At 39.7% G+C, this 22897-nt stretch overlaps 1 protein-coding gene across 15 annotated transcripts in view; it reads left to right on the top strand.

Annotated features, from left to right (window-relative positions):
- Positions 1-22897, top strand: part of ELAVL4 (ELAV like RNA binding protein 4) — a 156484-nt gene that overhangs the window by 76969 nt on the left and 56618 nt on the right. For 11 of the 15 annotated variants that reach the window (XM_023187140.1, XM_023187132.2, XM_023187107.2 and 8 more), the window contains exon 2: positions 21830-22070. In XM_023187140.1, coding sequence (XP_023042908.1) covers positions 21830-22070 — 241 coding nt within the window. Of the gene's footprint in view, positions 1-18650; positions 18738-21829; positions 22071-22897 lie in introns of all 15 variants that reach the window. The other 4 variants (XM_023187182.1, XM_023187168.1, XM_023187158.2 and 1 more) reach the window with 1 other exon arrangement.

Here is a 22897-nt window from a genome sequence, read left to right as displayed (position 1 = left end):
GCAGAAAGAACTTGGCTTAGGTTATCTCATTAAATCTCACAACGACTCTAAGAAGCAGATATTTTTATTCCCATTTTGAAGAAAGAGGACAACGTAGTTTAGGTAACTTGTTCAAGGTTACGTGGCTAGGAAAATATCAGACTGGGAATTTAAAACCTAGTTTGTTTCATTCCGAAGCCCATGGTCTGTCTCCTATTTTGTATTACTCATCCCTTAAAAGGTAGGAGTTAAGGAGAAACATTTAGCCTAGTGGTTATTAATAGGGATTTTTTGAGATAGGGTCTCACTCTGTCACCCCAACTGGAGTGCAGTGGTGCAATCACAGCTCACTGGAGCCTCAACTTCCCAAGGTAGTAAGGACTTTTGATCAAGACTGCCTGGATTCAAATCCTGGCTTTATCAGTTGTGACCTTGGGCAAATCACTTCCATTCCCTATGCCTCAACTTTTTCGTCTGTAAACTAGGGTTGTTGTGAGGATGTGATGGACCAATGAATATTAAGGTTTTAAAACAGTTACTTTGCATATAAAGTGATAATGACCATCATCATTATTGTTATCATACAATATTAATTTGTGTCCCAGTCTTCAAATATTTGTTGAGTGCCTCCCAGACACTGTTCTAGGTAATGGTGATAGCAGTGACTAAGACAAGTCCTTGCCTTTATGGAGCTTTCATTTTAGAGGGAGAAGACAGAGAATAGAGTAAGTAAGTAATAAGTAGATCATAGCATAGTAATTAATGTGTGCCTGTAGTCCCAGCTACACAGGAGGCTGAGGTGGGAGGATCACTCGAGCCCAGGAGTTTGAGGCTGCAGTAAGCTGTGAACATAGCACTGCACTCCAGCCTAAAAGTAGATATTATGTATTATATGGTGGGTTGTTTTTTTTTTTTTTTTTCTTTTTTGAGACAGAGTCTCGCTCTGTTGCCCAGGCTGGAGTGCAGTGGCGCCATCTCGGCTCACTGCAAGCTCTGCCTCCCCGGTTCACGCCATTCTCCTGCCTCAGCCTCCCAAGTAGCTGGGACTACAGGCACCTGCCACCACGCCCAGCTAATTTTTTGTAATTTTGGTAGAGATGGGGTTTCACCGTATGTGGTGTTTTATAATTTCACATAGTGAAATGCTGTTTAAAAAATAAGAGATGCTAGACACTATGAGTCCCTGTTTGTGGGCACACAGTGAGGCCACAATAGTTCAGTCAGTGCCTTGCTTCTGCTTGATGAGCTGGAACAGTCAATGCCCTACTCTGAAAGGCAGAGCTTCATATGTCCAGCTACTACTCTTGGAGACAGGCTTGCTTGACCTGCATTTGGTGTAAGGTGGTCATCCGTGGAATGATTGGACAATTGGACTGAGGTGTCTGAGCCTCAGGAAAACTTAACATAGAGAACTCATAAAGAGGCCAGGGGTCCCAGCCTTTGAAGAGAGGTCCTATACTATTTCCCTATATTAGACTGTGAAATGGGATAAACGTTCCAGGAGGGTCAGGAGGAGGATTTGGCCAATCATTCAGCTAAGGACAGGATCAGCCAGAATGTCTTCTCAAGTCAGGCTGTTAAGATCTCCTGACAGCTCCTTGCAGGAGCCTAAACCTAGAAGGTGATGTAGTCATTGGCATTATGATAGGATTCTACCTTTCCATGAGTATTCTGCTGGTTAAGAGCATCTTAGAGGTCTGCAAAATGGAGTGTTTTTTCCTTCACTTACTTGTAGTGGGGTCTTGGTAAAGTCATTAACTTGCCTGAGCCTCAGTTTCCTTATCTGTAAAAATAGACTAATAATACCTTCCTCCAAAGTTTGTTTAGAGGATGAACTAATTAACATGTATAAAGAACCTGATTCAGTGCCTGGCATATAGTAGGCATCTAATAAAGGAGGATTTTTAAAATAAGTTCAGTCCCTCTAGGGTGTGCATTTTAGGTAGTGGTAATTTATTTCAGGGCTCACAGGGAGAGAAGATTTAGACTGAAAAGTGAGAGCTACTTCCCATTCTATAACTTTCAAAAAAGTGAGCAGATAATCTCAAAACTAAAGATATGTCATCTCAGAAAGAACTGTGAAGAAAATAAGATTAGATTTGCTGTAAATCAGTATGATTGAGACTAGTCTCTGTCAAACAACTGTGTTGGCCCCATCCTCTTGGTGTCACAGGCTCTTAGAGGCCTGGGGCTCTGTGAAGAAACGCACTTGGTTAAAAGGGCTCTGGAGTCTTAAATCCTGAGTCTAATTCTTTCTAGTAATAAGTTTGAATATTTACTTTTTAATGGGGGATGAAGGGGATGGGTGATTTGATTATTTTCATAGGTCAAAAATTTCAAGGAAGGATTCCTATGCTAACTGGAATTATACATAAACCTAATTGATGGTCTGGTGAGAGCAACTGGAAAGCACTAGTTTTAGAATGTAGACATAAACTTTATGTATTGTATCTTCTCACTCCATTGTATATACTTACATAAAATTAAAGGTTAAAATTAAACTTTTAAATTTCACTGATTAAAATCAATTTACCCGATTAAAATTAAGATTGAAGAGAAAGAGAGAAAAAAGCACAGTTTACTCTCATCCCAAAGCTCCTTTGTTTTCATTAGCAATGTGTAGACTTGAAATTACTTTAAAAGCAAAACAAAACTCCCCCATCAAACACATTTAAGAATAAAAGAATGATTTTCCAAATATTTGTCAGTGCACTTTTTGTACAGGGCACTGGATGAAACTCTAAATATTTTTTCCTCTTGTGGTTAGTGGCATGTTAGTATTGTGATTCACCCAGAATTTATTTGACCCCCTTTGTCACTAGTTCACATTTGTTTTAATATTGATGGCTGCACTCATCTAAAAATAAACAGAGCAGGAAGAGTAAGAGAACGCTTTAAAAAAAGCATTTTAAAATAAAGAATCACCCGTTCCTCTTATGATTATCTCAGCATGCTGAGAAAGAAGCCTGGTGGGTTGGAGATAAGGATGTCTCCTCCTATGTCCCCATGTGCTCTGCCTCTAAACTCTCCTAGCACCCTGCACCTGCCTTTGAACCCTGATCCATTCAGCAGGCATTGGTTGAATTTCCCCACGTACTGCATGCTGGGAGTAAGAAGTTAACCAAAATTCAGGCCTTGTTTTCAAGGCATTCCCTGTCAGTGGGGAGACAGGCAGGTAAAAAGCGACTCAATATAGGGTGGTGAGTACCAGGACAGAGGAGAGAGAGGAGTTGTCTGAGGCTATGTAGGTCAGGGAGGTGGACTCCAGGGAGTCTTGCAAAATGGCAGGGTAATTTAGATGGTGATGATGAAAGCATTTCAATGGACACATATGCAAAGACATGGAAGGGACATACTGCCAAAGGCATTCAGATTCTGGTACTTGCCTCACTGCATCTGGAACTTTGTTTTCAAATGTCTACTAATCTTCCAAGACTGAATTCCTAGAGGGCAGTGATCAAGTGCCATGGAACTCAGTTATCCAGCAACAATAATAGATTTTATCTTTGCCACATTCCTGTGAACCACATTTCTGTGAAGCCTAAAACATTATCCTATTGATATGCTCCAAGTTACACTTGGAAAACTGAGACACAGAATGGTTAAGTAACTTGTCCAAGGTCACACAGCTAAACAGGAATTTAAACCTGGGCAGTCAAGCTCTAGTGACTCTGTTCTTAACTATTATGCTATGCTATTGATATTTAATAAATGTTTGAATTGATGTTAATTGAATGGATGTAGAAGTGATTACATGATAATTTATCTATCACTTATTTAAAAGAAATAACATGCCAGGCATGCCCAGGTCTAATAGTTGTTGCAGGAAAATGTTAAGAGTCCCTGATGGCTTTGGCTTTGTGACTACAGAAACTCTTACAGGTAGAAATGTTCTGCAGGACTGTGAACCTCAAGATGGTATGCAGACTTTAGCCAAATTCAGACTCAGCATGAAAATGAAATATGAGTTTAGGCCTGAAACAGAGGAGATCTAATTTCCTTTGTGGAGATGAAGAAGCAAAGGCTGTAAAGATGGCCTTACTTGGAAAATGGAAGGCCCTAGGTTTTGAAAATAGGCTCTTGGGATAGTTTGAAGGAAGTTGAGGGAAACAGTAATGATAAGGGCAATATAGCTTTAAAAGAATGAATTCCCTCCTACTTTTGCATTGATTCTGAAGAGGAGAGGTAAGAGAGGTTTATGGTGAGAGCGAAGTGGTGATGAACAGGCAAGGAAAGCTAATTTGGCTGTAGAAAGCAGGTGAGGACCTAGAGAGTCATCCATTTATTCATGTATTCTACCGGCAAAATCAGGATCTCTGCACTGGTCCCTGGGATTACAGATGAATCAAACACAGTCCCAGTCCTCAAGTTGCTCACAGTCCAGTGATAGAGAAAGACAGGAGGCTGGAGGGTTTCAGTGCTGTGTGGCACATGTCCGTAATGGAAATGTGTATGAGGGACAGAGATAAGAGCCATGATGGGGATAGGGGAAGGGGCATGTTAGGTCTGAAAGTAGAGAGAGGAGGGCTTTCCATGCCAAGGGAGTGTTTATGTGCAGAGGGTGGCACAGGAGAGAACACAGTGTGTTCTGGTTTGTCTTTGCTGGCTGCAGAAGGCTACAGAAGGCTGTGGCCTGGAATGTGCATTCCAGGGCTTATGGAACTTGTAGTGGGTAAAGAAGGAAGATGGGAGTCACTGACCGGAAGATGTCAGTTCAGATCCAGGCTCTCCACCTTGTGAATAGAGGCTAGTTAGCTTTACCTTCCATTTACTCCTTAACCCTTAGTTTGCTCACCTGTAAACTGCAAGTGATGACAAGGGAAGACTCCACCCATCTCTCAGATTCTTCGTGAAAATTAAGTGGGGTGGTGAGTGTGAATGTACTTACAAAATCCTCTGAGTACAGCATGTAATTTAATTATTATAAAATTAATTATTATAAAAAATTATTATTTTGTAAGTGAGGGTTTTGTAAGGGCTTTGTAAAAGTCTCATTTCCTCAGGGGTAATAACACTTGCTCTGTTATCTCTACACTTCCCATCACAGCTTTCTGACTGTGCCCTGGAAAAATGCTCTTGAAGTACATTCTGTCAGTTTAGCTGCTTCTTGAGGTATACAGGAAGAAAGGAGCAGTCCAAGTAGAGGATGGACCAAAAACAACCCTGCTCTTCCACCCTGAGTTTCCTTGCGGAAAACCGGAAAAGCCCTCAGCTGTCAGTATGCAGAGTGCACTGTGGCAGTGATCTGAAATTTCCCATGAAACATGACCGTTTTCCTTGTATGAAATTAGAAACCCTAATGACTGCTTATTTACATCTGAAGTATGTAACTTGAGCCCTTCACAGTGGACAGCTTTTTGAAAGGGCAAAATATACCAGAAATTGTGTCTGTGTCAAAAATGATACTTTGATTATTTCTTTTTTAGAATCCACATAGCCCCTTCCCCTTTGCTATGTGTTTTCTGGTTTGGCATTATTGTGAGAGCTTATTAGTGAATGTTTGTGGAACATTGTGAAGATGAAAGAAATAGCTATTGGCATAGGTGATGAGTAGTAATGTTTTTAAGTATACTTTTCTATTTCAGAAATTAAATTCCAAGGATACATCTTACCCAGCTCTTAGATTAATCAACTTTGCCACCTGCAGCACATTTTAATGGGCACATATTTCGGAATGTTATCTTTTGGACAAGGAAAGTGAACATGTACTGAGTGTTTACTATGTACTGAGCTCTGAACCAGGTCTCTTCAGATTTGTTGTTTTTAATCCTCACAGTAACGCTGCAAGGCAGATAGAATTGTTCGCATTTTTCAAATGAGTAAATTTAAATTGCACTGCAGAGAGTCTCAACTGGCTAAACCAAGGTCAAGGCTGGTGGTGGATTTCCAGCCCAAGTCAGATCACCTCCAGATCTCATGCTTTTTCCATTGTACCATGTAGAATTTTGAATTATGATCTTTCCTGTAACACCCATTTATTGGATAGTATTTACTGACGAATAAATAGCAGATACACAGGCTAGTTGATTTTAATAGGATTAGATAATTTACATTCTCTAAGATTACTGAGTTGCATTTCATAGTGATAGGAAAAGTCCTCAGACTTAGAGATTGAAGAGAAGGCACGAATTTGGTTTCAGCCTTGGGTTCAAGTTGCAATCCTAGTTAAGTGACAGTGAACACTGCCTGAAGCCTCATTTCTCCATCATGTGTAGAGTGACAGCACTTCTACATCTGTAAATGAGAGAAATGACAACACCCACTTCTCAAAGTTGTGTGAGAATTAAGTGAAGTGATGTATGTAAAGACACCTCTCACCATTTCTTCTTAGTAGTGTTGGAAGGAGTTAATGATAATTACTTGCCTAAATATTTTCCTGTGTAACCCAAAGCACTTTTTAATCAGCATTATAACAGGATTTCCCTTTACTGAGTGTTTGTCATATTCCAGGCACTTTGTATGTATTTTTCCGTTACTACATTTATGACATTAGACAGTAATTTCTTTTTTTTTTTTTTTTTTTTTTTTTGAGCCGGAGTCTCGCTCTGTCACCCAGGCTGGAGTGCAGTGGCCGGATCTCAGCTCACTGCAAGCTCCGCCTCCCGGGTTCACGCTATTCTCCTGCCTCAGCCTCCGGAGTAGCTGGGACTACAGGCGCCCACCACCTCGCCCGGCTAGTTTTTTTTTTTTTTGTATTTTTAGTAGAGACGGGGTTTCACCGTGTTAGCCAGGATGGTCTCGATCTCCTGACCTCGTGATCCGCCCGTCTCGGCCTCCCAAAGTGCTGGGATTACAGGCTTGAGCCACCGCGCCCGGCCAGTAATTTCTTATTTACTTATTTATTTAGTTCCTTGCAGGCAGGAACTCTTTCTCCTTCGTATCCCTGGCATTCAACATAATGGTTTCTGGCCCATCGAAGGAACTCATTAATGTTAGGGAACTTAACTTGGCTTTTGTTCCTTCTTTTGAGAGCCAACTTCAGTTTGGGGGAGGGGCTGTTCCAATGAAGTATTATATTAACGTCTTTAAATTGTGGCTCATAACTTGCCTTCAAATATATACCTGTAACTAAAGAAATTTTAGATTGCTCTAATTGACAATGGATGATACTGAATATGTGTTAACATTTTACTTTTTAAAAAGGTAAATTTCTGACATAAAAAGAATATATTAAGAGTTGCAAAAGTTTACCAAATTTTCTTTGTATCTGTGATTCAAAGGACAAGCTTACCCTACTCGAAGAAGTAATATTTTAGTTTCAAAACACAAGTATTATATCCATTTGATAATTATACATGATAATATACTTGTATTATATACTAAATATTCTTTGGGACATAGTAAATTAATTCTAAAAGAGCCTTATCTGAGAATTGTAGATTATGCAGCTTGAATTATAATACGAATGTAATTTCTGAAATTTTATTATGTCTTTTTTATAATTTCAAAGTTTTATTTTTGATTTTTAAAAATGCCATCTTGACTTTTGCCCATTAGTGAGTGTGACCTTTCAAAAGCGTATTTTGAAAAGACAAAAGATTGTGAAGACAGAAATACTAACTTATTTATTCTCTTATAATCTAAAATTCTGTTTTTATGTGGCAAATCATAAAAATACATATAGTAGGAGTTTTTTAAAAAATAGAACAATGGGCCGGGCACGGTGGCTCACACCTGTGATTCTAGCACTTTGGGAGGCTGAGGCTGGGGGATCACAAGGTCAAGAGATTGAGACCATCCTAGCTAACATGGTGAAACCCTGTCTCTATGGAAAATACAAAAAAATGAGCTGGGTGTGGTGGCATGCACCTATAGTCCCAGCTGCTTGGGAGGCTGAGGGAGGAGAATCACTTGAACCCGGGAGGCAGAGGTTTTAGTAAGCAGAGATCACGCCACTGCACCCAGCCTGGGGACAGAGCAAGACTCTGTCTCAAAACAAACAAACAAAAAAATAACAAACCTGCGCGTTATGCACATGTACCCTAGAACTTAAAGTATTTTTTAAAGTAGAACAATGAAGAAAGTGAAGTTAAGGGAAACTAAGAGGATTTTAAAGAGATAAATTCAGAGGTAAAATTCATGTTTTTAAAAAAAAAAAAAAACAGAAGTTTGCAGTGAGGTCCTATGCTCTTTACACACAGAAAGCTATAGAGTTTGGCACCCATTTTCCTAATATTGAAAACAAAAGCAAACCCATCACACAGAGAACAGAGAATATTAGTGGTTCAATGTCACAAAAAGTGCTTGCCTCAGAGCAGACATAAGTATTCTGATACTTGTGATTTCTGGATTTTCTTTGTTTGTTTTTTCCATTTCTACTTTGCTTGCTTCTTGTTCATGATATTTTTAATCGATATGTATTAGAAGAATGTTCAAATGCAAGAAAGAGAGAGAGAGAGAAGCTTAAAAAGCGTGGTATGGAATGCCGCTTGACAGTGTCATACATTCACAAGATGTCCTTGAAGATGGAGCACAGAACAGAGATCACGGAAATTTTGGCAGCTGCAGTTGGGAAAATAAATGGCTGTTGTGTGATTGGGCAGATCCTGAAAGCAGACTCCTGCTCAAACCATGTAATTAAGAAAAGTGGGAGCTTTTGTCCAAGTGCAAAATGTTCATAATATCAGAGTTTGTCAGCAGGAGCTTTTAGAACGGATCAGTACTTTTCACTCCCTGATCCAGGGAATGGTTTTCTTATAAATCATCTTCTCTCCTTAGTGTCCTCATGAAGGTTGCTGCCAGGCGATAGGCAGACTTAAGATTGTAACCTTGCTAATTCACAGTGATTTAGGTGAAGGGGAGACTGAACCAGAGAGGGTTTCTAGAAATGTGATTTTTATTCATTTGGGCTCCCATGTGTACTATAATGTAGAAACAAACAGTGTGTGTCCAAGGAAAGATCCTACAGGATAGCTCTGGGGAGGAGATGGAATCATTTTTAATACTGTGGCTCCAAACTGGTTTGAAGCACTTGACATTTTCTTTCTTTTTTAAAGAACTACTTCCTTTCAGATTATAAAACTACTGTATTCTCATTGTAAAAACAAAACAGAGTTGACAAAGATGGAGAAAAGTGTAACAATCACCTGTAATTCTGCCACTTATTGTTAGTGTTTTTTATTTTTCCCTCCTACTCTGTACTTGTTTATATAATTGAGATAATCAATCTTTTATTTCACTTCTTTTTCTACATTGATCATATACATTTTCTCACATTATAAAAACCCATTATAAACATAACTGTAACAATTGCAGAATACTGTATCAAAAAACTGCACAGTGAGTTATTTAGCCATCCCCCTTGTTAGACCCTTGAGCTGTTTCTGTTTTTCTCACTCCTCTTAATATACCTCATTGTGTGTACTTTTGGTCTGCAGAATTTGGGATTCTTTTCTGAGTTTCAGAATGGACCAGTGGGTCCAAGAATATGAACATAAGAAGAGATGTGCCAATTTCTCCTTCCACCCATAATTATGAGAAAGACTATTTCACTGCATCTTAGAACTTGACAGTTGCAAACCTTAAATTTCTAGTTTCCATGTAAACATGTTGCCCACAAATAATTCAAAGGCATACTTCTCCTCACCCAGGCCTGAATTCTCACCAACATTGATTTGTTGGAGTCCAGTTTTACTCCTGCCCTGGCTACCTTCCAAGGGAATGTCTAGGGGCAATGGTATCCAACTGGCCCTCAGAGAAAGTTTGAGGGATAAAGTTCTCCTGTCAAGTCAAAACGTTCTTTTTTCCTAATGTATATCTAAGAAAGAAAGAAAGAAAGAGAGAGAGAGAGAAAGGAAGGAAGGAAGGAAGGAAGGAAGGAAGGAAGGAAGGAAGGAGAGAAAAGAAAGAGGAAGAAAAAGAAAGAAAGAAAGAAAGAAAGAAAGAAAGAAAGAAAGAAAGAAAGAAAGAAAGAAAGAAAGAAAGAAAGAAAGAAAGGAAGGAAGGAAGGAAGGAAGGAGAGAGAAAAGAAAGGAAGAAAGAAAGAAAGAAAAAAGAAAGAAAGAAAGGCAATGAAGGGAGTAATTCACAATAAACTTTCAAGTGTGATAAAGTAATTTTCAGATTTAAAGCTACTCTATCAGAACGACATTCAGGATCTTTTCATGAATGAACATGTGGCTATATGAGGCTGTATGAATTGTCCTTGAGTATAATTTATCATGGCCAGTTATGTATTTATATATACATTGAGGTGCTAAGAACTCTTTTATTTCACTTTTTGTCTTTATCTTCAGAATGACTTAATCTTTTGAATTGCACAATTAGAAGAGCCGTTGACATTATACAATTTCTCTTAAAAAGAACAAGACTTCTACACAGATTTTTCTAGAGACAAACTCCCTCTACTCCCTTTTACTCCTCCCCTCTTCCTCACCCTAAGTTAAGAAAACAAGTGTTAATTTTCAAAATAAAATATATTTCTATGTAGATTTCTGAAGAATTTAATCTGAGTGTGCATAAAACTTAATTTCAGAGATGTGACCTAATGCTTTGGATCATGATACATGTGTAGAATAGCACATTGCTGTTTACAGCTAAACCTCAAGAGTTTGCTACGACTGAGCCACTAGCCAGGCATTTTATAAATATACAATACTAATGTTTACATGAATTGTGCCATTGGCTATTGTTTATGCATTTAATTGGGAAGATAAGTCTGGCTTAATCAGTTTGTGGGCAGTTTTTCAAATGATTCATTAATTATGAGAAAGACTGTTCTTTATGTGGAAGATGAAGATAACGTATTTCCCATCACAACTGGTTCCCATCCCAACAGGTATCCAGAGATTATTATTAGGCATTTTAGTTATTTTGTCCACATTAAACCTTCAGAGTTCAGAGGGACTTAGGGAGCAGAATGAGAAGGAATTATTTTCCAATCGATTTTTTTTTTTATTAGAGCTGATACTTTTGCAGGAAAGCCGAGCTTGCCCACGAAATTGTATTTTTATTAAAGTGCAAACATTTGCGTTTTTCAAATCTGACTTAAACAAAGAAAGCTTATTGAAAGAATGATACTGTATTTATTTATTTACTGGCCATTTTGGAAAAGAGAACTGAATTGTGGGGGATGAAGGAAAGGTGCCCTCATCTTTATAATGTACTGAATGATCAAACTGTCCCTCAGCTCTGGATAGTATGCTGTAAAAGTTGGTTAAAACCACATACCCAGGGGTCTTATCAGAACTGCATCAGGATGGACACACCAGGAAATCATCTTAGGCCCAAAACGAAGCTCTAAAGAAACACTGTAAAATGTAAAGGAGGCGAGTATTTATTAAGGAGGGGAAATGTGTGTGATGTGTCTGGGGAAGAAGATTAAAACTTGGATTTCTATGAATTTGAGAATAATACCTGTGAGAAATTAAATTTTGATTATACTTTTCATATCCATGCTGGCCCTGCTATTTTAAGTATTAATGCCTCTTGTTCTCTCCAGTGGCTGCTGATTTTTTAAAAACCCTGACTACCACCACTGAGAATACTTTTGGCATGCCTGGTGTTCATCTCCAGAGCAGAAGATGCTGTTTGAAAGAAGGGATGCCTCACGCTTACCTCATTGTTACAAATATAACTTCCTTTTAGATTATAAAGCGCTATATTTTCACTGTAGAAACAAAACAAAGGGTTGACAAATAAACAAGTCATTTGTTTAGGATGTAGGCATTTATACCAGGAATAGGACTGTCAGTTCAGTATCAAAACAGGTAGGATTAGTCTGAGTATATACAATTTATATGCTTTTGCTGAAGAGGGGATGTCATTTGAGAAACTGAAGGGGACTGCTTAAAAGAATGGGATATACAAGTGATTTTAATGAATTATTTGTTTGCCTGCCCTCCTCTGCCATCCTCCCAGCTTGAACCCTCTACAGGTAGGGACCAAATTATTTTTGTTTTCCCACCTTCTAGAAAAATGCCTTGGCTTACAACAGCATTCAATAAACTTGTGTTGAATTGAATACACTTGTTTTAAGGATATGCTGAGAATTTATTACCACATAACTTCCCAGAGTAAATAGGTCTTTCAGGTTATTTGTGCATCTGCCCAAAGGTATTATTAAGCTGTCAGCATGTGTTTCTTGGATGGAATTAAATATTTTTTTCTAGAGTTTTCTAGTTACCTTCTGGCAGAATCTACAGAAGCATGGTATGAATGGTTTTGGGGAACATGAGTGCAGTCTTTAACCACAGTCCCCTAGTTCAGTGGTCTTTGTGAGCCATCACCTGTAATTTGGTTGGAAGGGTGGTATTTCCAAGTTCCCTTTTCCTAGAGTTATCAGATCGTCAGTCTCAGCCCTCCTCTTGGGTCCCATTAATAACATATGTCTCTTTCACAGTTGAATCATAACCAGGAAAGTGTTGCATTTCAAAAAAAAGTATTAACCTGAAGGGACTTGAGCGGATTAAAGCCTCTTGAAAAGAAGGAAGGGAGAGAATAGATTTTATGAGCTGATCTAAGACACTTTAAAGAAATATGAAATTGGGGTGTTGTAAGGACATTTTTAGTATCTTTTAAGGAGCAACAAGAGAAGTGAGGAATTTTACAAAAAAAAAAAAATAATGTCTGTCTTCAGGAACACAGAGCCTGCTGTGTAATTTTCTAACTTTGGGAATTTGTTTTTCAGGCTTGGGAAGGCGGGTGAGATGCAATAGTCTGGGCTCCTGCATACACCAGAGTCTAACATACTGCATGCCAGAATTTTACAAGGGTTAAGTGGGGGAATGCCTACAAAGAGAATTAGGACTTTTATTTTTGTTCTCATTAATAATTTAAATCTATTTCTTTAACGGTTCAATTCAGTGACTGCCCTTGGTAAACATTATTCTTCATGCACCTGGGAGAGCTTGTTCTATTACATAAGGGTTAGCTTTATACATATATTTTCAAAAGTCCTTCCAGCATGGTAAAAGGAAACACCTTTACATACTCATTAAAATATTTAATAAAATGCATGTGTGAGTCACAGATGTACACACCTGAGACATGTTTGCAATTGGTACATTCCTTTAACATCTTTCTCATTTCTGGGAATACTGACATTTAAAGGTGGCTGAAAGTAGAGGGAAAGGGTATTTGTAAAAGAAACATCATGTTCCTGTGACCTTCTTTGGTTCTTTCCTCTTGATCTTTTTGCATGAATTGAGCAGTGAGGCTATATCTCCGCCAGAAAACCAGGAGTTAAGGACTGGCAAAAGTATGGTGACAGGTGTACAAGGACCCTGCACTGGGTTCTTAGATGATGAATATCAGTAGTGAGTTCTATATCAGGGCAGGTTCCTGTAATGTAAAGTTGTAGCCTTTGATTTTCCTCATGAAGTAAATCCTGAAAGTAAGTGTAGGTTAACTAGATGAAAATATGTAAATGCAAAACAATAAAGTGGGGTTGTGGGTAGGTAAAGTGGAGGGAATGGGGTAAGACAGCGTTCTAAACCTTGCTATTAAGAAGTAAAAGAGTGTTAGTCTACACTGAAGTATTCCAAAAATGTCACAGGCTTGAATGGGGAGGAACAGTTGGGGGACTTTCCATCTTTATTTTTATACTACCACTTTTAGGGAAAATATTAGGACAAGGACACAATATGGTCTGGTTGGCAGGGTGGTGAGAAGACTACGGTAGCGACAATGGTTCTCCTCCATTGTGAGGAGGCGGATCAATCCTGTAACTCTAGCCTGATTGCCCCAAACTTGAGAAAATTAAAGCTTTGTGAAGAGTGGAAGATGGAAGGAGGTGTAAGAAAGTCATGAGCTAATGGAATAAATATCAACTACCCAGGAGGTTGAGGTGTGAGGATCACTTGAGCCTAGGAGTTCAAGTCTAGCCTGGGCAACATGGAGAGACCCAGTCAAAAAAAAAAGAAGGAAGGAAGGAAGGGGAAGGGAAGGGAGAAGGGAAAGGAGAAGGGAAGGGAGAAGGGAAGGGAGAGGGGAAGGGAGAAGGGAAGGGAAGGGAAGGAAAAAAAGTTTAAGGGAGCTTTAAATACATTTTTAGTACATCCATACACTTTTCGATTTTAGAATAGTCTTGCTTAATATACGTTAAAGATTTTCCTGGTCACAGGACATGCTGCTGTCTGTCCTCTGACATGTGGACGCTTCATCAATAAATATTTGTTTGATTAGTAAATTAATGAATTCTGAGAGCAAGAAATCATTTGAAAAGAGTGATTTGGAGAGGAAGGAAAGGTTTCACTTTTGATTAATTGCTTATCTGCTTTTCTTGTCTAACTCCCAACCTAGTTTCTTAGGTATTGGTTTTTATCTTTCTCCTTGTTCTTTTCTAATAATATTAGCATCAGTCACCACTAGCATCTGTGGAGGGATTACCATGCCAGGAATAGTGCTGAGTGCTCCATGTACATTATCTCATTGAGTCCTTTTTATACCAGTAAGAGCAGAGGCTGCCCTGAACCACCAGGTTCTATTCTTTTCCTTTTGACTCATTAAATAGGGCTGAGACGAAGGTGTGGAGGGGCCGAGTGAAGATGATAGACACTATGTGCTGCCAACATACTTAATTAACAGTTCTCAGCCACCTTGGTGTGAGGCAGATAATGGGTAGAGGCTAGGTCAGTGGAAGGGCTGGGGTAAGGCTGTATTCTAAACCTACCTACCAAAAAGTGAAGGAGTGCTAGTCTACACAGAGGTGCTCCAAAAATGCTGCAGGCTTGAATGGGAAGGAGCAATTTGGGAACGTTCAATCTGGAGATAATAGATTGGCTTTAGTGAACGTAAAATGCTGTATGCATGTACATTTTTCGAGCATGTAGGGCCAAGGCATTCAATAGGTTTTCTGAGGATATAGGGCCAAAGTATTCAATAGTAGACCCATGCCAGCCAAAGGTTTAACCCTCCTGCTTGAATGAGTGCTTTTTTTTTTTTAGGTGGAGTCTCTGTTGCACAAGTTGGCGTGCCGTGGCATGGTCTCGGCTCACTGCAACCACCGCCTTCCAGGTTCAAGTTGTTCTCCCCCTTCAGCCTCCCAAGTAGCTGGGATTACAGGCACACACACCCACCATCTTGCCTGGCTAATTTTTGTATTTTTAGTAGAGATGGGGTTTCGCCATGTTGGCCAGGTTGGTCTCAAACTCCTGATCTCAGGTGAGCCACTCACCTCGGCCTCCCAAAGTGCTGGGAGTACAGGCATGAGCCACCACTCCTGGCTAATGAGTGATTCTTAAAATCTACATTTGACGTAGAAATGAAAAGTAGAATGGTAGTTGCCAGGAACTGGGGAAACTAGGGGAATGGGGAGGTATTGTTTAATGGGTATATACTTTCAGATTTACAAGGTGACAAGAATTCTGGTGATGGCTGCAAAGCAATATGAATGTACTTAATACCACTGAACTGTATACTTGAAACGATTTAGATGGCAAATTTTGTTATGTGTATTTTACCACAATTTTAAAAATTGAAAAAATATCTGCATTTGAAATAATATTTAAGTGTATGCCTGGCATATAATAGGTGCTCAATAGGTGACTGGTTGCTTATCTGTCCTGTTCTCTTTTGTTATCTGTAAAATGGGGATGATATTACTACTTTATTGGCTTTTACTTCACAGGGTTGTTTGAGGGATCCACTAAGCTAATGGACATGTAAGGACTTTCATTCATTCTACAGTCCTTTATCTAGGACATACCAATTATTAGGCTTTGTTCTACATTCAGGAGATGCTGTAATAAACAAAACAGATGTGATCTCTGTGCTGTGGACCTCAGAGTTCAGGTCATGAATTTTTATGAACTGTGAAGTGCTATACTCAGAAAAGTATGGAGGTAGTCTCCACACGTCTGTTCAAGTGCATTTTTTTTTCTTGAGACAGAGTCACTCTGTCTCCCAGGTTAGAGTGCAGTGGCACAATCTCAGCTCATTGCAGCCTCGATCTCTCAGGTTCAAGCCATCCTCCCACCTCAGCCTCCCAAGTAGCTGGGACTACAGGCAAGCTGACCACCATGCCCAGCTACATTTATTTTTTGCTTTTTGTAGAGACAAGGTCTCACTATGTTGTCCAGGCTGGTCTCAAACCCCTGGATTCAAGTGATCCTCCCACCACAGCCTCCCACAGTGCTGGGATTATAGGCATGAGCCACCACGCCCTCCCTGTTCAAGTGCATTTCTGTAATATGGCCACCCATTAGTCCTTGCCCAAGAGGACAAGTAAATCCTCATCCAAATGAACATGCCCATATTGTCACAAGAATACACAAGAGAGGTAATCTGTAGACCTGGGCTCCAATCCCATCTCTGACTCTAACTAGCAGTGTGACCTTGGGCAAGTCATTTCCCTCTTCTGGTCCTCAGTTTCCTCCACATTAAAATGACAGGGTTGGGCTTCATGGTCCCTAATGTTCTCTGGTATCTGTTGCACATCCACACTGTGAACTCAAGAAGGGCCTGCTCTTTGTCTTTGTTATCTCTGTATCCCCAGAGTCCAGCACAGATCTCGGCTCCATCTCTGTTTGTCTAACATACTCAGATCTAGCCATAGTGGAAATAAACCCTTTTTAAATGTGCGTATGACCTAACATATCCAGGAAGTAGTGTTACGGTTAACTTGGGTAGACAAAAGGAGCCTGGATTGTGTTGAGAGAGGTGGAAGAGAGGGGTGGCTTTTTATTTTCCAGGAGCAGGAGGCTGGCTGAGCCTCCACTCCTTACCTCCCCTCTGCAGAGATAAACGACCATGGTGATGATCCAGCAGCTGCACATCTGAAGCATTCCCTCTTGCTTTTGTTGTATATTTTGCAGAAAAGAGTGGTGGGAGGGGTGAGGTTAATGCATTGAGTGTGAGTAATTAGTCATTCAAACCATCGACATTTACAATGACAGGATTTGAGTGCCTACGTTATTGTGTACCGCTCTAATAGTTTATCCCTGAAATTTTCTGCCTGTATAATGTTTCTTAAAATATATCACAGAAACATAAAAGATTTAATGTAGTGCTTTGTACAACCATTAGAGTTTGAAGTCAACTGAACCTCCTCAATGCTCTATCCTGGATGCTGACTGTAATTCTGTTCTTAATTGCTATTCAAATGAGGAAAGAGGGCAAGTCAGGGGCTTGGAACCTGGTCAGCTGCAAAGTTGGCTGTGAGACCCACACAGAATGTTTCATTAAAGTACATATGCACACTTGAGTAACTGATATATTTATTTGCAATGAAAATTGTGCTGTTAGAATATCAAAGGCGTTAGCCTGAGGAATCAAGTGTTCTGATTTTCCCAGCCAGCCTCTGTACTTACTGGAGGATGTGCTTTCCAACAACACACATTTTTTCTACCCCTAGTCTGTCCCTCTGTTTCCCAAATAGAGAGTACAGGTGTCCTCTCTTTGAGGTCTGTCGCATAACCTTAAAATGCTGTAGTTTCATATTCATGCATTTAATATCTTTACATCTTGGCAACTTCTCTTATTTTCCAGGTAATGTTTTAAAATCCTCTTGGTTCATTCACATATTAGATTTGATTCTGAAGTGTTACATTTCTGATTTTTTTTTCAGCCTGTGTTGCATCCTAAGATGCATCATTAAGACCCGTGAGGGGTCTTATTATAGGATGTATATTAACACATTTGCAAATGTTTCTCAGCTTTCAGACTGTACATTTTTATTGAGAAAACTCTCTTTGTATGTGTCCGTTTGTGTGTTTTCATCTGTTCCTTCTGGATACACAAAAGAATAACTGTGTAGCGTAGATGCAGAGCAAAGAGAGCTCTGTCTACATTGGATGAGAATGACTTGGCCTAATTTTCAGATGTGGTCAGCTGAAGTAGCTCAGTAGTGAACATTGTATCTCATGACTCCTTTTAGGAGCTAGTGGGGACCAGTTGGGCTGTCTAATCTACAGACAGAACTCACCTCCAGGAGTCAACATAAATTAGGAAATCCACATAGAATGTAAGGAGAGCCACAAAGCTGATGGGGGGACTGAAATTACTTTGCTGCAGCCTTGTTACTTCATAGGCCTTCCTGGAGCAGGTGGACCTGTGAGATGTTCCCGTGGACAAGCACTGGCTTTCACCACGTGTCTGAAAATGAAAGATGAACCTGACTGTCAGGTGACCTTTAAGAGCTTTGGTCCCACAGAATCTCAGCATGAAATTCTTCCACATACTCCATCATTAGCACTAAATAAGCTGCCTTGTTGTGGGATATTTTCTAGGTGTTTGTCGGGCAGCTGAAAGAAGGGTAACCTGAAAAAGGTAGAGAACAGAGAAGGGTTTCTAAAGATTGTAGGGCTGGGGGGGTGGGGGTTGCCATTAAATCAAACATAGAGGTCAGGCCTCCTGAATGTATAAATTCTGATTTTCATGTTCATTATCGAGTTGGCAGTGCTTCTTATGTTTGTTGCCTGGACACCTGATTCAGTGAAGCAGTGAGACAACACAGCAAATGGAGGCACTGCAAAGACCCAGAAGGCCCCACAGCTTGGCAGAAATGAAACCTGCCCCCTAGCCAGGAGTTGTGAGGATGCTCTATAATGCCATCTCCTTTAGCATGCCTCCTTCCCTGGGGCCCATCTCCCTGATTCTTTTCCTGGACCCTTGCCTCAAAGGCAAAGCGGCTGAGTAGGCTTTGCTGGGTGCAACTTCTGTCAGTCCTGAGGGGAGCTTGATTTAAGATTCTTCTCAGAAGCTTTTTGCTTTCTCCTTGCTGTCTGGACCAGCTTTCTAGAATCCTAAAGTTGACCTGAAGCCAAGAAGAAAATTCTGGTGATGGGAGAAGTGGAGCCACTTAAATTACTTACATGATGGTAAAGAATCTTAGATGCTCCCCATCTTTCTCAGTCTGCTTTATTTCCTTGGCTTCTCTTGAGGATTTCATGTTTTCCTTTTTGTTTCGTTTATCATTTGTAACCATCAGAAGATGAAAGAATTAGAGTAACACTCACCTACGTGGGGCATGATGAGGAATAATCGTTATGATGCCTCTGGGCCCTTTGTATTTTAGACATTTAATGTACATTATGTCTCATCCTGAAGATAACCCTGCATGGCAAGCTTTTTATTCCAGTTTTGCTGAAGAGGAAACTGCGGCTCAGAGTATTGAAGTAACCTGCCTTAGATCACACAGCTAATAAGTGGTAGAACTAAGATTTTTCTTTTTCTTTTTTGAGATGGAGTTTTACTCCTGTTGCCCAGGCTGGAGTGCAGTGATGCAATCTTGGCTCATTGCACCCTCTACCGCCCAGGTTCAAGTGATTCTCCTGCCTCAGCCTCATAAGTAGCTGGGATTACAGGCGTGCGCCACCACACACACACCTGGCTAATTTTGTATTTTCAGTAGAGACTGGGTTTCTCCATGTTGGTCAGGCAGGTCTTGAACTCCTGACCTCAGGTGATCCACCCACCTCGGCCTCCCAAAGTGTTGGGATTACAAGCATGAACCACCGCACCTGGCCTAGAACTCGGATTTTAAATCATCTGTTGTCTTGACTCAAACACTCATTCCATTTTCACTATGCCACTCTGCTTCAGATGAAAAAATAAACAAAAACAAAAACAAAAAATGGTTTCTGAACATTGATGAGGATGTGGAGCAACTGGAACTTTCAAACTCTGCTGGTGGGAATATAAATGGATACAGCCACTTTGAAATACTGTTGGCAGTATCTACTGAAGCTGAATATGCATACACCCTATGACCCCAAAAATAGAATCCTAGGACTATCCCCAATAGAATATGTACATTTTTCTATCAAAAGACATGTACATAATGCTCATAGCAGCATTATCTATAGTAGTTCAAAATTAGAAACAATCCAAATATTCATCAACAGATAAATAAAATGTAATATTTCCATACAATGGAAATTGCTATGGCAGTGGGAAGAACAGTGTATTGTTACATGTAACAGAGCAGATGACACTCCATACATGTGTGAAAAGACACAAAAGAGTATGTGTTGTATGATTCCTTGTATATAAAGGTGAAAAAAATAGGTAAAACAAATCTGTGGACTAGAGTTCAGAATAGTGGTTACCTTTGAGGGGTGAGGTAAATGACAGGGGTGAGAACCTGAGAAAGGCTTTTGGGGTGCCAGTCATGTTCTATATTGTGATCTGAAAGGTAGCTACCCAGTTGTGAATTGTGTTCACTTTGTAAACATTCTTTGTGTTGTACCCTTAAGATTCATACACTTTTTTACATGTATGTTATAGTAAATGAAAATGCTTCCCCCCCAAATCCTCTGAGCGGGCAAATGGTAATAATAATGGAAGCTACTAGTTATCGGATGTCTGCTATGCCTTGGTTTCGTCATCTATAAGATGTAAAGAATATTGGAATATGCCTCATTGCCTTCTGTGAGGAGACAATGAGAGAAGTCACATTGGATGATTGGCAGAGTAACTAATAAACATCAGTGACTGTGGTTATGCGCCCACCTCTGTTCTGGTGCTTTACATAAGTCATATCACTGGATCGGTCCTTACCGCTTTGCAAGACAGGTGGCATTGTTCCCATTTTTCAAATGAGAAAAATGAAGGCTCTTAGGGTTTAAGTCCCTTGCCCAAGGTCACACAGCTAGTAAGTGGCAGAGCATGATTTCATTTCCAAAGAGTTGATGATCAATTTCTGAGGAGATGGAAGCCATTTTATGATGGACAAATAGAGGATGGAAAGTTGCAAATTATGGGCTGCGTTTGGGGCCAGGAAACCCGGGTGCAGGCCTGGACTTTGCCCTCATTTTTCTATGATAACAGAGAAGTAATTGGACATCTCTGGGCTTCATGTCCAATGTGAGAGTGTTGAGCTAGATTTTGTTCCCTTAAGCGCCTTCTGGCTCTGCAATTTTGCAATTCTCCATGTTTGTCATCCCATACAGAGCATCTTCATGACCTGACTTCATGAGCTTAAACTCATTTTTCTTATAAAACCCCATTCTAGCATCTTCTCAGAACTTTCCCTGAATCTCCCTATCCTGTAAGCAGAAGTAATTGCTTCTGTATTGCATGGTCATTGCCCTACACCAGCTGTTTACCTGTCTGTGTCCTCTATAGGCTATTAGCTCCTTGAAGACAGGGATTCATTCATTTTTTATTCTCATGCATGCTGCCTAGAACATTCACACCAGCCAGAAATCTTTGTTTAATTAAATATTTTAATCAAGATAAAGTCCTTTTTGAGTAATATGTGAGTGGACAGCCTCAGGCGGTGCCGGACCTAAGGTGGAGACCTAGAGAAAACTTTGCCTCCATGTCTTTTGTTTTATTAGAGGTCTGGGAGAAACAATAACAGAATGGCTAGATTAAAAAAAAAAAAAAAAGGCCTTAGAGGACTTTGCAGCTCCCTAGCATGTATCTATAAAAATCTAAAGTTTGATCAGTGATTAAGCATCAGTGAAAATTTAAACCCTTCCCATATTGAACAACCTCACTTAATTTAATGTCATTTTATTTTATGAGATAGTTAATAAACAGGTACTGTATTTGATCTTGTGAGTGTAGCCCTCTATATTTAGCTTTTTCAGCTTTAATGGAACTATAATTTTAATCATGATTATTACTTTACATTTTAATTATAATTTGGTGTGGCTTAAGTATACATTTCTGAGAGTGATTGTGTAATGAAAACAGGAATTAGCTTTTCATTAACAAAATAATGGGAGAGTTCCTACTGCATTCTAGTCTGTGTTCAAAATCTATGGGCTGGCCTAAAAATAGAAAGGGGAGTTTAACATTTTGGTTAAAAACATGCTTCTAAATTGGCTGTGTTCACAACCCAGTCTCTTGCTCCATCTTGCTTTATCTTCTCTTTTCAAAAAAATAAATAAACTTTTAAAAGAGACTTTGATTGTGTCTGAGATTTCAAAAGGCTTTTTCAATTGTTTTTATTTTTATTTAGATAATTAGCACCATGGAGCCTCAGGTGTCAAATGGTCCGACATCCAATACAAGCAATGGACCCTCCAGCAACAACAGAAACTGTCCTTCTCCCATGCAAACAGGGGCAACCACAGATGACAGCAAAACCAACCTCATCGTCAACTATTTACCCCAGAATATGACCCAAGAAGAATTCAGGAGTCTCTTTGGGAGCATCGGTGAAATAGAATCCTGCAAACTTGTGAGAGACAAAATTACAGGTATGCACAGGATTTGAAGCTATGTTGTTCCATTAGATGTGCAGATCTTAGCAGAAATGCACATGTGTGATGATGCACCTGAGTGTCTATATCATGTACCCTGCTTGCAGGATGGCACGGATGCACAGTCATAAACTTACACCACATACACCACATAAGACCTTATTGTAGACTGGTACTGCTGGGAAGCAGATGAAGATTTTGGCACATCTTCATCTTCATGTAAAATGATCTTTTGATTTTGTCTCCTTTTATTCTTAATCATCCATTCCCTCCCTTTGTTCTATAGTTTCCAGTCCTACACTCTGCTCTCCCTATACTTTACACTAGTTTTGTTCATGTATTCTTCTCCGCTCAATATTTGCTTCATGTGTGCCCAATGTTCTTCCAAGTGCCTGAAACAAGTGTTTTAAAGGGGGCCACTGTGGATGTGTGGACGGTTGACACAACTGCCCTTGTCCCTGGGGAGAAACAGGCCCTAAGGATAGCAGATTATTCTGGAATACAACTACTCTGCAGTAGGAGGGAGATACTTAATGAAGATCTGCATTTGAGGTATTTTGTTTTATGTCATCTGTCTGTTCGTTTTGAAGATGCTCTTTAAGAAGTGAGGGAATTTTTATTTGAAAGTGAATCAACACCCTGTACAACTTCAATACATGAAATTTTTAGGTTCTGATTTTTTCCTAATTGACAACTATTCATTGAGAACCAAATGTTTGCCAGACACTGACACTATAATTCTTTGGGGGAAAGTTTCCCTGTAATCTTATTGGCAGTGAGAATATTTTCTTAGAGATATATTAGGCTACATCACGATGGCAGTG

The sequence above is a fragment of the Piliocolobus tephrosceles genome, chromosome 1 (genome assembly GCF_002776525.5).
Source record: "Piliocolobus tephrosceles isolate RC106 chromosome 1, ASM277652v3, whole genome shotgun sequence".
NCBI lineage: Eukaryota > Metazoa > Chordata > Mammalia > Primates > Cercopithecidae > Piliocolobus > Piliocolobus tephrosceles.
The sequence above is the reverse complement of the archived record's forward strand: the minus strand, read 5'-3'. Positions and strand labels throughout refer to the sequence as shown.